General features: G+C 49.2%; 1 protein-coding gene across 1 annotated transcript in view; it reads right to left on the bottom strand.

Moving 5' to 3' along the window:
- The window catches only part of LOC144102121 (uncharacterized), a 288,555-nt gene that overhangs the window by 45,671 nt on the left and 227,370 nt on the right, over positions 1–15,514 (bottom strand). Inside the window, exons 2-3 of the mRNA XM_077635414.1 lie at positions 13,231–13,638; positions 9,675–9,855 (exon numbers count right to left, since the gene is read on the bottom strand). Coding sequence (XP_077491540.1) covers positions 9,675–9,855; positions 13,231–13,456 — 407 coding nt within the window. The 5' untranslated portion in view covers positions 13,457–13,638. The remainder of the gene's footprint in view (positions 1–9,674; positions 9,856–13,230; positions 13,639–15,514) is intronic.

Genomic DNA, 15,514 nt, shown 5'->3' with positions numbered 1-15,514 from the left:
GTGACATTAAAGTCCGGCCACAAGGTTCCAAGCAGCACTGCGCACACACATACACAGCCTCATTTCGTTCCGTGCACACAAGGTTAGGGCACCAATCTGCACGTTCCAGAACCACCATGTCAGATCGGTGCACCAAATTGGCAGAATGAGTTCTAGCCACCTACATCTCGAAAAAGAAGATGTTTCCTTTTAGCTTTGTCCATAAGATTGGACCAAAATTCCAATTTATCCGGCACGGCGCCGGTTGTGAAGGCTACCGCCGCTATCGGATCTCCCTTGTCGCTTTTCTCAAAATTAATAGAGCTTACAGACTCCCCACGGGCCCCGAAGGCTGCTGTTGGTATTGCGTCTGCATTCGCCCTTACTTTGAATTTTAGAATAGGGTTGGGCCTGTCATCGGCAGCTTGACCTACAATTTGACATGCAGTTTCCGGCAGTGCTAGCTGTTTCCAGCGTTGACAGCCGGCGTTCTCCTCAAAGAAAAGCATGCGCTCATTCGTTATCGTTTTACGATCACCTTCGCCGCCTTGCTTCCACTCTTCTGCTAATGGGGCAGGTTGCTCCATGTGGAAACCTACAGGAATGGAGGCATTGCCCGCATCCACCAGTTTCCTATGCGCTGCGAAACTCTTTGCAGCTGCCCCTGTCAGCTCCCAATCTGATGCAGAAACATTTGTAGCTTCCGGATTTGCCTGAAGCTCCACTGAAGCCTCGAGTCTGTCTCGAACAGATTCGTGCGAGATTCTGAAACGCTCATCGAAATCTGAGCTCTGATGTTCTTCATCTGGCTGGTTCCTTTCTGGCTGCTCTAGTACCGAGTGTGTTTCCGATGTTACTAGCTGCCCTACACCTTCAGCTAGATCTGTCAGCGCGCACAGTGTCAGCACCGACTGGCAAGACAACTCATCTTTGGCAGCTGGATTACTATCTACAGCGAAGAGCGTTCTCACTATCAGATCCGCCTTCTCCCCGTCCTGGACCCCTAATGCTGCGTTGGAGTTAGCGCACACTGGTTGGGGTACGATGCTGAGCTCTTGTTCGCGAGCAATACACTCATGTGTCTCCTGGGTCTGGTCTATATTGGGTTGCTCTGACAACATGTTCGTCACAGGAGTGACTAACGCTCCTATGCCTATCTCTTCTGGTGCGACACACAAGATTAGGCCCTGCTGTCTGACCACTTCATCTTTCAAAGCTGTAGTCATCGGTACACACGACAGATCAGCGTCCGCTACCTGGAGAACCGCATCTTCCTGTTTTGCTTCTTCAGAGCACTCACCCCTAGAACGTAACTGAATTTGGTCTCCTGTTAATTTTATTTCAGTCCCTGAATCCACACAGGTTTCAGAACTCTGACCTTCGGTGTGGAAGCCTCCGCATGCCAGATCCTCTGTCCCATCTGGTCGACTGACCTTATTAACAGTCATCTCCGACTGGGAATGTAGCTTATCAGGCGCCAGTATCTTTACCTGAGCTACTAGTTTGCACACATCTGCCCTCACCGCGGGAACATCTGGTTCTTGCTTTGAGTTCGGACAGTCAATCATCCAATGTCCAAATTTCATGCAGTTATAACATTGAACTGCTGCGAATAAGACCTCGCTATCAACTTTCGTCCCCTGCCTTAACTTCAATTGCATCTGTGCAAGTTTTTTCTTTTCTAGTTCAATTTGGAGTTTCAAATTTTCAATTTCACTCAGCTGTTCAGCCTCCTGCTGCTCAACACGTTGCATCCTGCCCTCCTGATCATACCGTACGGCAGCCATCTCCGTTTTCTGTGCTATCGTTTCTAGCACTAAACACTACACCGACATGGTGAATTCGGAGAAAGCAGAAAGGTCTCCTACCTTACTGGTTGCTCTCTGCCGCGGTGATCTCGTCGTCCTCAGTGATGACGACATGCTCCTCAATGCGGACGACTTGCGCTCTGGATCTCTCAGCAGCTCGCTGACTTCTGCCTCGTTTGACTGGCTTGACTTGGTCGCCTGGTTACTTTTCAGCAGCTCGCTGACTCGAACCCGTTCGATGTGGACGCCTGGTTCTTTTCAGCAGCTCGCTGACTCGAACCCTCGATGGCTTGTTGTTGCCCGGCTCCTTCAGCCCCTAGCTGACTTGAGCCTCCGCCGTCCTCTCGAACTCGACCCGTGATCCTGAAGCTTTCGACGTCAGTCTTGCGACGCAGCTTCACGTTTTCTCCTTCAGGACAAACAGCTTGTCCACCGACTTGTTCTTCTCACCTTCCGTCCAATGCCTTGAGTAGAAAGAAGTTGCGATCCTGTGTCGACTGTGCCAGTTGAAAATCCGCCTTCAGGTAGCGATGAGAGGAAACTACTTGATGATGAAATCGGGGTTTCTTGATGACCCGGTGGTTCTACTCGCAAGCATTCACATTACTCAAGGAAAGGAGAAGGTTAACTATTTATTTACAACATAGGTAAAAAAACGAGAATAAACAAAGCAAGGAGAAAACTATTTACATGACTAAATCGTGGATCAGACGAATTCAGCCCCCGCTCAACCCAGAGCGCTTCGTTTTAAACCCTCTGTCTCCGCCCTTAGCGGGGACAGCAACCAGTAAGATAACAGACGACCCATCTCGCCAATCAGGGGTCAGGGAAAGGAAAATAAGGATTTCCGCCAACTAATCACAGATTGGGGAAAGAGTGCTGATTAAACATTTGGGAAAGGAGAGGTTGCAATCAAATAGACAAACAGCACAAACGCGACCTCCCTCTCCCACGGCACCCACGGCCCAGCCGTTACCACTTTCTTTCGCACACGCGACAAAACGATCCCTAAAGTGTTTACTGACTGCACCGCACGAGACGAACACAGTCGTTACGGGAATAGTGGGTTTCCGGTCACTCGGCTAATACTCAGCCGTATCTCGTGCGCCCCCGAAACCTCGTCAGCCCCTTAACAACCACATGTCGACAGCTGTACTTGGTTCGCGTTTTTCCCGGCGGGTCATCCCCGTGACGGCGCGGCGTAAACGAGGACGTCCGCTGCACAAAGGGGAGGCAGGGACGGGACGGGCCCCTTTGTTGGGGATTTCCGACCCCGCTGGAGCGGTCTTCCTTGCGAACACAAGACCAACGAGTTCGCGGAAAGGTCAGCGAACTCCACAGCCTCGCCAGGACATATATGAGTCTCCTTTTTCGTTGCGGCATGGACATCGTTAATATTATATATTTATTTATGTACTCAATAAATTGAATAAAATCTGAAATTAATCCAAAAGTCTCCGTGGCCGTTTGCTGGTGCATTGAATTGCCACAAAACTAAACCATATCTTGGCAGAATGCATGGCCTGGAGTCAGGTTAGGCTAGTGGTTTGCAATTCCGACATCATTAGCACTGCTTACCATGCGTAAAGAAAGATTAATTACAGGACATGAAAGACCACGGCCGGTTTCGAGGGGAGCTCGCGCTTCTCTTCTTACGGCCTTCGCAATGGGGTGTGTTTCCGCCTCCCGCCGCACCTCGGTGGAGTCGCCACTGCCCCACCGCGCCGCCGCTGCGACTGCCGTTCACGCGGAAGGAGAATAACGCGAGCTCACTCCCATTTCGGCCTGCGTCAGTGGTAACCGTCAAGCCTTTATATTTTGCCTCTTTACGCAAAGACAGCGTAGTCATCCCCTTTGGCATGGGAGACATCTGAAACAACGGATTAACGACTGCGCGCTCTCTCTCCTTTAGCCTGACTGTGTATGGTCGAACGTATTGCTTCGAGCACGGATGTCAACACGTTCTACCCTTATATTTGGCTAAAAAGCAAGGCTATCAGCTTACATAGTTCGTCTTCCGGCAGGTTCTTTATGTGTGCGTAGAATGATGTGCGGCATGTAATACTTGGATGACAAGTTTCAAAGAGTAAAAGATTCTGCACCGTACATATAGGTCCTGAAATTTCAAGCGCAGCTGCTTTAATTTTGCAGAACAGCGGCGTTAGCAAGAATTCATGGTGCTCCCCAGGAATACGCATCATGTCATTCGCGAAAGGAACGGGTATACAGACGGAACCAAACCCTGGCCGCAGGAGCAGAGCACGTTGCACGCACGCGACGTCAAAGATCTCCTCTTGGAACAGCATTTTGAAGTTTAGCGCAAAAATTAAGTCAGTAGTTGACAGTTACTGCAAGCATGAACTAACTGCCAGCAAAGCAAAAGTAGTTCGGAACTGCGTTCTGTCGGCCTTTACGAGCGAACAGACTTATCTGAGAGGCGATGACTATAGAAGCTTTGCATATTCTCCTGCATTTCTGTAGCCTCGTCATCGCTTTCGATAAAACTCCCGAGTGCACGAACTTTCCTCACATCATTCAGGAAACAAAGTAGCACACCAAAAAGAAGTTTTCAGCACCCTAACGGAGCTCCACTAAAACTCACAGCAATGCGCGTTATACCAGCTTACTTAGCCTACAAAGTAAGGAAATAAAAATTAACATTTGCGATGCTTACACCTTAATAAAAGTCCCCAAATTTAAGAGAATAAAGGGCACTGGGCATTCAACTGCATAATCTGAGATCTTTCGCAAAGATATTTAAACCAAATTTTTTTAGGCAGCTTCAGGACACTCCGCAGGTTGAATATACGTGGACAACAAAAAATGGCGCTCTTTATGGTAGCTGAAGTCAATCACTGGACATACATACTCTCTGAAATTGCAAATAATCAGTATGCGTCAATATCTGTGGCAGCATACGCAGCTTGTACTGGTTGCCTCTGTTACGTCCTGGTAGCGTTAGTCAGGCCAGAATGACAAGAAAGCTTGCGTCCAAGTCGAAAATTGTTTATTGGGCGAACTCGTGTCCTCAAACAGGCGGCGCGGCGATAAAACAAAATTTAAAGGTGACAAGGAACTTGAAACATTAGACGCCTAATGCGCTTACGACAATTTTGAACATGAAGAGAGACTTGTGCGCGGCTACAGTCATCCCAGAGAAATCTGGTGGCCTCTCGTTTTACAACAAAAAACGAAAGGCCGCTTGCCATTCGCTTCGAGCACGGAACAATGCATTACAGTTCTTCTTGAGACTTGCTCCCACATAAGTAATTAGCATTCTTTTGAGCTATCAATACAGGCGTCTCGTTCAAGGAAGTTGTGATATATATGAGGGTGAAAATAAGTACATTCAGGACGTGCGAAAAGCCATATAGGCGAAATCGAGTACTATATACATCTCCCAGCAATCAGTTTATTTGACAGCTCAACGTTGGTGAACATGAGTCTGACTTTCAAATTTACAAGTATCGTCTTAAGCCACCAGCTGCGGCGCTCTCGGATTTACGGCTCACGCGTCGTAGAGAATATTTTCCTCGATATAGTACATTTTTTATGGGACGAGCGCAACACTTTCGTTCTCCAAGATTTCATTCTTTTCCCCTTAGCATTAACTTGTCATTTAATCACGGACCATGAGACATACGCGAGGAAGTGATCACAGTATTTCCTTTTGTATTTAAAACCACAAATGCTCGACATAGTTCTGGGAAATGTGAGAGTGATTCCTTATTTTAAATGTTTTCATCGAGCAAAGTTTGTGACGAAGAATCTGTGCGGAAGTGGACTGTGTTGATGATACGCAGATTAAGCACCTGCATTTTGCTTTCTTTGATTTCGGTGCTGCGCCCACTATGAACCAACGGGCTACAGCGCGAAACCAGGCAAAAACCATTCGCCGCCGCAGATGCAGGCGTGGAGCCAGCGGTAGGGCCGTCGCGCCTCTAGCGGCGGCGGGCGGCGTAAAGGCGCGCTCACATTAGCGGGAAAACGCGCAACGCAGGACGTTTTCCGCGTGCCGCTTCCCGCGCAAGCCGGTTTTTCTCCCGCGGACAGCCTGCTGTGCCGTCCCGCAGAGCGATGGGTCCTGTACCTATTTTTCCCGTGCCGCTGACGAGAACAGCCAATGGGCGCCGACCGTGAACCGTGACGTCGGTCCCAGTTCAGTGACCCCGTCGGCGGAGGCAGAGGCTGCGCGCGTCCGGCCGGCCGGCCGGGCACTCGGCGGCTGCTTTGCCAGGGCGACGGGAGGGGAGCTAGCAGACGATCAAGACGACGACGACGCGAGAAAAGGGTGCGCTTTCCAGTCTTCTCTAGTGTCACGTGACTATCCCCTTCTCTTTCTGCTCGTTCGGGTCCTCCCTCAGCGCCTCCTCTCTCCACATTCCAAGAAAACCGCAGCGAGAAAACGCGCGCAGTGTGAGCGTCATTCTGAGGAGCTGCGAGGCAGCGTCGACGTTGACGCTGTGCCGGTGCGGGAAGCTTCCCGCTAGTGTGAGCGCACCTTAACTCTAGGAGAAAAAGTCGCATTGCTTCCGCGGCGAATGCGAAGGCCGTATGAAAGAGCGCGCGCGCCCCACTCGAGACCGGCCGTGGAAAGACAAAGTAACTGTCACATTTCTTGGTGGACACCTCATCCGAGCTTTGAGGGAGGGGTAGCAGGTGGGAGTGAAAGAAGAAAGAGAGAAAAATCTGTTTCAGGCAACCACTCTATATATTACGCCTGAGGTCATCGTCATCGTCGCTCCACACAGGTGAAAATAACCTGGAAAGTTTCCCCTTTAAATCTCCTATTGTCTCCCCCTGAGCAACATGGAGCTAAATCGTTTTTGTTTCTTAGGAACAAGCGGAATCACTAGTTTCTTCGCCACTGACGTCAAATTCGATGCGCCAAAATTGGCCGCGCACATCGAACGTACAGTATAAAACTAAGACAAAAAAATTGCAGCTGATCTCGTCGCCGAGAGTACACGCAGTCACGACAGCAAATGCACTGCAGGAAAGGCATTATGCATCTTTACTCTGTGAAATATTTTCGGGGCAATAAAGCAAACGCTTGTTACGCTTGGCCTTGATCGTGTGAGAAAACCTGTGCGGCTGCAGCGGACTCTCCCGCGGGCTGCCGATGATTCATTAGAGGCAAGGTGGGGTCTATTCAAAAGAAAGTAACAGCGCGATGAAACACGGACACACGAAGAAAGGACACACACACGTGTCTTGTGTCTGTGTCGAATGTCCGTGTTTCATCGCGCTATTTCTTCCTTTTAAATGGATTACCAACTAGCCCGGAACCTTGCTCTTCTGAGGCGGGGTCATCTCCCGGCATGGCCACGGCGGCGGTGACAGCAAGCCTCCCCTGAAAGCAGCCAGCGCAGCTCTGCCAGTGCACCCTCATCTACATGACGAAGAGAGCTGCCAAGACCAGCCGTTATGGACCTTCCCGAGAGGAGCCGGTGATCAGGTGGGTCCAGTCATCATGTTTGACAGCGACATTCCTCTTGAAATTAGAAGTTGACGGCAAGCGGTTCCCCTACGCCGCGTGGCCTCGCGCGTAGTCTGGGCATTGCACCTGCGTACCGTGGGAACGCCTCTCGCGGACATTTCGGGGTCTGCGCGACGCAGATGGCATCCTCCTCTCCAGCTCAACGCTTGACGGGGCGTGATCGCCAAGGAGAGAGAGTGTGTGATAAGTGCCACAGTGACCTTTTCAGGAAAAGCCTACCTCGGCAGGCCCGGCCTCCATCTAGGGATTTCAGGGAAGGGGATACTCGGTACCGAGTACGGCCGAGAAGCTCCCTCTCAGCGAAACTCTTTCACTGGGAGACACTCTAAGTCGCTCCTTACCTTTACATAGTGTAAATAGTTGTATAGCGTTTTCAGTGTCTTCCGCGTAACCTCGTCTCCGATCTTCCTCGTCCCGTCTCCGGCCCGACTATGCTACCTGAATCGCAACCCTGTACAGACGTTGTGTCCTCACCAAGCACAGCATACTGGCAACACTCGTTACTTAAGGCACATGTTTTATGTAACTGTCCATTTTCGACATCAGAAAATGAAGGCAAAAGCAATTTCTTTATTGAAATTTATTGGGCACGTGCGGGTTTGCGAAAATTCGACAAATGGTGCCAGCCACGGAGCGAAGCAACCGCACGGCGTGCAATTTGCCATGGAGCCGTCCTGCGGCTGACCTATTGGGGAAGCGACTGAATTACATACCAAAGCTGTTGCCGAGCACAGGACGGCGGTAGCCGTAAACAGGTATTGTCCAGGGCATGTGGCTGGTCAACGTGCTCCACACAGATGGCAGATGAGAGATAACGCCTCCCATTCACACGGCGAGACTTCCGTTGATAACTTGCGGGAATAGGCATTGGTGCTGCCGCCAATGACTGGTTGTGTCACTCACTTGAACTTTGTGACCAGTATTATTCAGAGAAAGAAATCTGCAATCTTAACCCTGCGCTGCTTAATTCGCGAAACTTATCGGGGAGCTCTCTAGCAACTTGTTTCTTGCCCTTTTGTTTCTCTTTGCTGTACGGCCCTTCGCTCACGTGCACCAGGGTCTAGGTACTGTTGGGAACACTCTCACTTCACAGCCGGAAGTACTTGATCAGTTGGAGCCCTTCGTATGACCTCTCTGCTGCGAGCATGCTGGGCCGAATAGCTCCTAAATATAACTTCGTCTTCGAAAAAAAGCAGCGGAAAAAAGACGAAAAGTTACTACAGCCCTTCAGTCGTGCTTCTGTTTGCTGTTTCTCGTTTTTTCGTCTTGTACGCGCCGCTTTTTGAAAAGCAGAATCTTGTCTAAGACGTCCCCAGGCCGCGAGGTGGAGAATCGATGCTGCGAACTATCCTCCTCCCGCAGCTGCCACAACACCTCAGGAGTTGCACGCTGCTGGAGTAAGAACTCTACACAAACCGTGCGCAGCGGGCGCCACCAGCGCCATCCCGAGGGCGCTCTAGGAAAAAGTTTTGCGCTCCGGGGCTGGGTTACTAGCCACGCGGGCGCCACCAGCGCATGTATCCCCTCAACCACGCATGTATCCCCTGCCGATGTCGTCCCTGATAAAGATCCTGCTGTAATGAAGGGAAATGGACAACCAATTAACCGTATTACCCGAGCACTCGATGTACTTCTGTACAAAATGGTCGTCCGACCTAAAATAGAATATGCGCATCCCGTATGGGACCCTAACATGTCACAGATTAATGCTTTAAATCTGTTAGATTTAAATCTGTAAGATGCTTTAAATCTGTTTTATCTTGACTAACTACTCTCGTTCGAGATGCTTTAAATCTGTTTTATCTTGACTAACTACTCTCGTTCGTCTAGCGTCCCACTCATGAAGCGAACTCTAGACCTTCCAGATCTTTCACTGCGGTGTTATCTTTCTAGACTTTCCACTTTCCACAAAATATATTACACAAATGAATCGCTAAAACAAAGTCCTTTCACTGCTCCAAGTTATGTATCATCCCGTATTGATCACCGATTCAAAGTGAGTGTTCCAAGTTGCAGAACTAACCGGTACTTTCATTCTTTCCTGCCCAAGACCAGCTCAGACTGGAACCACCTGCCCGCCTGCATTGTCTCCATCCCAGGACCAGAACCATTCTAATCTGAGCTTCTTCATCACCTATGTTAATATGTCTCCTTTTGTGTTTGATTTTGATTAATCACTTACCAATACTATCTGTAACGCCTCAACGGCTCTGATAGTAACGAAACAAACTGCTGCGGTTAGCATGGCTACCACATGCAAAAGTGCGGCCTTTTATGGTAGCTTACATGCTTGAGAGAGCAAGGTCGCGGAGCTTGGCGTAACTCTGGTCCCGCAGGGAGCACATACAGTAGCTTAAACGCGGGCCAGCGATCAGCACCGCTCTCACCTGGCGCGGTGGTAGAAGCCCACTTGGAAAGAGAGGAAGGAGATCTCGACCACGTCCCCGAGCTCGTCTCCGGCAGCGACGAACTCCATGCGGCAGACGAAGGACAGGTGCCGCTGGAAGGGCTCGCTCATGCGTAGCGCGTACTTGGTACCCCGCTGGCCGTAGTAGGTGCGGTTGCAGTCTGCGAACGACACATTATTGGGCAGAAGCTTACAAATGATCACTGACGGCGAATCCATGCAATACTTGTTCTTAAAAGCATGCAAAAGCGGGCCAGAGGCGGTATACGAGTAAATACAACATTGGTGCAAAGGCGCCGAACAAAACGATACAGCGAAGGCAAGTGAAAAATGACAGACGATTACAATAGTCCGCAATGCGAAATTTGAGCGGCGGAGGCCCCACACAGCCGCTCCGTCAACGCGCGGAACAGCCATGCCCCCTCCTGCTCCCCGCGTGCGGCTGCCGATATGTGCGAACAGGCACCTGCCCAACGCCGCGCGCGGCTACGATAAGCGGTGGCGGCTCGATAACGCTACCGAGCTGTACTCTTAAAGCCAAAGCTTGAGTTTACAGACAAGTTTTTTTCCCATTTTGATTAAAACAGGGTAACTTCATGATACAGAGCCTTTATTTTATAGCAAGCTCAGAAAATCAGCAAGAACACCACCGCGGTGGCTGAGTGGCTTATCCAAGATATGTGACACAGTTACTGCGTTATTTCCTTTCCTCAAAACAACTTTTCCAATTCTGCAACACATGAAGACAACCACCGAGATCTGAAAAAAAACGCTGGAGGACGAGGAGAATTACCTAAGCATTTTTAGTGCTAAAGCACTTCTAGCCACACTCCCAAGGTTTCAGCGGTGTCAGCGTGAAGCCCCTCAGCAGCAACTGTAACTGGGTTAGTGGACACCTCAAACACGCTGTGAGTACGCAGTGGCATTGATCTTTGTTCTCAGCATCCGATGAGAACATGACGCTTCGTTCCTCCTGCACGGTGCGAACTCCAGATATCACTACAGCGGAAGAGGTAGCCATTGCTCTTTCTTTCTACACTTCAAAAGCTAATGCAGTCATCAGCGAATCACCGCGCGCTGTTCTGAATTTCACCCGTGGCCGTATTTCAATCGAGGCATTTCGCATACTTACATCGAGTCCGCCTAAACACCTCACCCTCCTGCTATGGACTCCAGCCCTCCTGGACCTAAAGGGTAATTGCGAGGGCACACGAGCTAGCTCGAGGCTTTACTTTCCTAGGAGCTTATGATCCTGCCTCCGACATGTCCACCCTAGCCAACAAGGACCCAATAATCAATTCACGCGAACTGCTCCGACACTATCGTCTTTCTCGCCAACTCTATATAAGTCCGCACCCAGAACTTACAGAGACGGAGGACCCCCTTTAGCGCCAACTCCAAACGGACACATTTCCGAATCCCAAGAGATATATCATCATTCCTGAACGTCATGCCCCGACGCGTAACTACTGCGACATTTCAGCAGGCTTCTTGCATATGGTGTGGGCTTGCCCACGGCAATACACCCCTACGCAGACGTTCCACACTTGAGAGGCTCGTCTACGCAGCTCTACCCTGGGCTGCTAACGCACACTCATCTGTCTTGCTCTAGAGGCTGCTAGATTCCACGGAGTCCTGGCTGACCTCTAGATCTCAGGCCTTCGGGCCCTTGACTGTTCAGTAGAGGTTTACCAGCCAACCATACCAAATGGAGACAGTTATGAACATTTCGTAGTCGAGTGTTTGACGGAATCCCGTCTGGCGAGGAAGGAACATAATAGCAGAAAAAGAGGAGCACTCGCCAAAAACATTTCCTTTCCATGAACATTTCCTTTCCTCCAACCGGCGGAAGGTTAAAACTTCATTAATTCTGAGGAAAACAAATGCGCATAATTGACTCCCTGGTTGAAGGTGCACCTCAGTATGATTTGAGGTTCGTGGCAATTGTGTCCACCTACGAAAAAAAAAACGCTTAGAAGGATCTGTTCAGTCTGTATATTCATTTTTCGTTCGTCCTGTCCACTCTTGCGCCTTGCATCTTCGAGTCATGCACCAGCTCGCCCAACAGTCGATTCTTCTGAACTTCTTTACAAGAAAATCGGGCTCTTTTGTGTGCTCTGCTGCGAATAAGCGCCGAGTCCGTGTTGTCCACTGTTTCACCTTGTATCTTCGAAAAAAAAAAACGTTCTTTTGCCACATATTCTTTGGACCACCTACTTTGAGCCACGTGATCTGCCACTGTAAAGCGCATCCTAAGCTCCAAGATCTCATGACTGCTCCCTCACCAGACGCGTGGATTTCTGAAAAAGCCAGCGCCTACCGAGCCACTCAAGTCATGGCCGTCGAATGGGCCTATGCGGTCCGAGAGGTGCATGGTGAGGACACTGCCTACTCACCACCACTCTACTATTTCGTCCAATAAAGTTTTTACTCACTCACTGCGCACATTATTCCATGCTGAGCAATACAAACCGAACCCCATTTTTTTCGCATGAATCTTAGCTTACTTCGTGTCCATCCTTCGGCGCTGTTGGCTGATAAAACGCAATGTAGTGAGAAGTAGCTGTCTGGCGGGGAATACTCGGATAGCTGTGCCCCATTGAATACCAGTCAAGCAGACACCACTCTAAAGACTAACCGCTCTAGACGCACTATGCACATCACAAATGCTGCTTCCAGCCGAGAACATGACTGAGCACGCTTCTTTGACGTAGAAGCGGTGTGTGATATTGGAATTCATACAAATGGGGAAGAAGCTTGATGACTTCAAATTGTGTCAGTATCGTCATACGGCTAAGCACATCCACTGCAGGACAAAAAGTATCTTCCACTCACATTAGCCCTTGCTTGCTCCAGCTGCCGCTACCTCATTACCGCAAACCTTCTAATCTCATCCCCCCACCTGAGTGCGCTTCACATTTGCTGTCCTTGTCCTCTCTTGGAATCAACTCTGTTGCTCCAAGTAGTGTCAGTTATATTCCGTTCCCATTACATGCCGTGCCATGCCTATTTCATCTTGATTTCAGGTATGATCTCATTATTTCTAATCTGTTTCATGATCCCCTCTGCTCTCAATATGTCTTTCTGTGACGGCGAGCACAGTTAAATCCAGAATAAAAGCAGACAGTGACGGATTCAACGGCAAGGTATGAAACTTGACTACTTAGCCATACTGCCGCTATTGGCTTTTGAAGTACAGAGACGGCGCTTTAGCAGCCTCGCATCTCGGTTGGCACTACAGCCGCGCCGTGATGAAAGGGATAACCGAATATGTGACATAAGCAAAACAAGTGGCGCAGTGGAAGGGTTCGTAATAATTTCAGCCACCTGGGCATCTTTAAATACCATTCATTGCACAGCACATAGGCGCCTCTTGCGTTTCACCTCCTTTGAAACGCCGCTGTCGCGGCTGGGTTCGAATCTAGTATCGCAGTCATAGTGCTCGCACATAGCATCAAGCTTTGGGTGAGCAAAGTGGATGGGGTTAAGTGAACGGCAACGGGCTCCCACGTCTGCAGGAGTGAAGAGTAACTCACTTGAGCACGTGACTGGTTCGTCGCTGCCGTCGCCGCAGTCGTCCGTTCCGTCGCAGTAGCGGTTCAGACTCACGCACTTGCCGTTGTCACAAGAGAACTCGAACAGCTTGCAGAGGGATGCGGACCCCAGGCGTCCAGTGGTCGCCCAGGGTTGTAAGCACACGCAGGCACACATCAACACTGTTCTGATAATCACGGATGATCGGAAGGGCGATGGCTTGGCCATGGCTCCTGCGGTGCGGAGTATTCTAGTGCGGGCCAGGAGCACTCTTATCTCCCCTCGTCTCGTGACTGCTTCGTGCTAGTGATCGCAAGCGAATGACGGCTGTTGTAGACTTCTCTGGACTCGCTGCGAGGGCAACCAAGCGGAGAGATTGTTGTTCGGCGTCTTGCTCGGCCATTGCGCACCTGGATGAAGAAACAAAAAATAATTTACTATGCTCGCGCTATCGCTCTGTATGTATTCAAAATGGGCGAAAGCGTGCTACACAGAGGACTAACGCTCAGCGCCCCTGATGTGTGCGATGTTTACACCCCTACTTATAACCATGTTGTAACTTGACTAAATCAATCTGTTCTACAGACAAAGGACAGAGTAAAGTATCTCGGTATCACATTTACAGCGAAGTTGGATTGGACCGCACACGTCGACGCGATAACTGCCAGGGCTTCCTGCGTTCTCAACCTTTTTAAAAGAAACTTTAAACATACGACTCCACGCCTAAAAGAAACATTGTACTTTACGAATGTCAGGCCAATTCTCGAATATGGATGCGTATGTTGGGACCCGTTCACAAATATTTTAAAGGACAAGCTAGAACGAGTTCAGAAGCGGGCAGCGAGGTTCGTAACTGGGAATTACAACTTTAAGGTTAGAGGTTCTGAACTTCGGGAAGCTCTTGGTTGGAAGTTATTATCCCACCGAAGAAAAGTTTTTAGAATAAAGTTTTTGTACGACATTTACAATAATAAAACAGGAATTAATAAAAGCCTCTATTTAAGGCAACCTCACTACGTTTCGAGTAGAAGGGACAATACCATGAAAATTAGAGGGTATAACTGCCGGATCAGTACATTTAAATATTCATTTTTTCCCAACACAATAAGTGACTGGAATCTGCTGCCTAATGAAGTGTTTGAGAGCGAGAATTTCCAGGCAGCAATTGACCTTGCAATATTCTGATTATGCTGCTGTCAGTGTTGGTTCTGTGTCTCGGGTGCAATCAGAATGCATTTATCTTTTTTGAAGTTCTTATCATTTTTCTGTAACTTTTATTTCTGTTTTGTTCTCTTGTGCTGTATTGAATTTTACTGTTAATGTACTTACCCTCCCCCCTACAATAATGCCTCTCAAGGCGCTGTAGGTACCTTGAATAAATGAATAAATGTCAAAACTTAAAGGGACACTGAGGAGAAATTGAAACTGGCTTGTATCGATAGAGTACCAGCTCCTCATTACAAAAATGCCTCTCTTACTGAAAACAAAGCTCTTGTAAGATAGAAAAGACCACGAACCAAAATACAGTTATCGCCACCACAGGCCAATCTCGCAAGTACGAGCTTAATGATGTCATAAGACAACAGCCGCCACCTTGGATGAATTTTCTTTCCTCCATGGAATCCACTAATCTCTGAGGCTGACAAAGGAAGGTTGGGCGGTGCGATATTGAGGTAAGTTTTGTTTTGAAACCAACAGTGCACTTTTCTCCCACAAGGAAGACAGACAAAACAGAACCTGAATGTAGGAAGCAAGGAAAACCGATGGTGGCGGCGCCGCCAGCGGCCAATAGAGTTTCAGCATGTTATGACGGTTCGCGTCTCTGCTTTGCGTACTCCGTGGCTTTGCTTTTGAAGCGCCTCGATTTACAAGCGCCGAAAGGCAGAGGAACTCCAAGTGCCGCTTCAAGTGCTTGCTAACCTTTGAAGGAGCCTGTTAAGGCTGGTCAGATGATCGCCACGGTCGATGAAAAACAATTATAGCACGATGGGCGGTGATCGTACAAGGCAGTTGGCAGCATAAAGAGCACTTGTGTCTTCGTACGTTCGCCCGGCGAAACGCTCCGCTTATGCCAGCCCACTTCGAACTACTTAACGGAAATGGTTTATTAGGGACGGGAGAAAGATACAAGGAAGTGAAGAAAAATATTTGGAACCTGCCGAGACCGTGGCTGCGTGCTCCTCCAACTCGTTTGTTCGCGGCTCCATTCAGTAGTTTCGGCAGTTGGCCGCAGCTGTTATATTCGAGCTCTCGGGTAATTTAATCCATTCACAGTACAGATCTGAA

Source organism: Amblyomma americanum, chromosome 8, assembly GCF_052857255.1.
Source record: "Amblyomma americanum isolate KBUSLIRL-KWMA chromosome 8, ASM5285725v1, whole genome shotgun sequence".
NCBI lineage: Eukaryota > Metazoa > Arthropoda > Arachnida > Ixodida > Ixodidae > Amblyomma > Amblyomma americanum.
The sequence above is the reverse complement of the archived record's forward strand: the minus strand, read 5'-3'. Positions and strand labels throughout refer to the sequence as shown.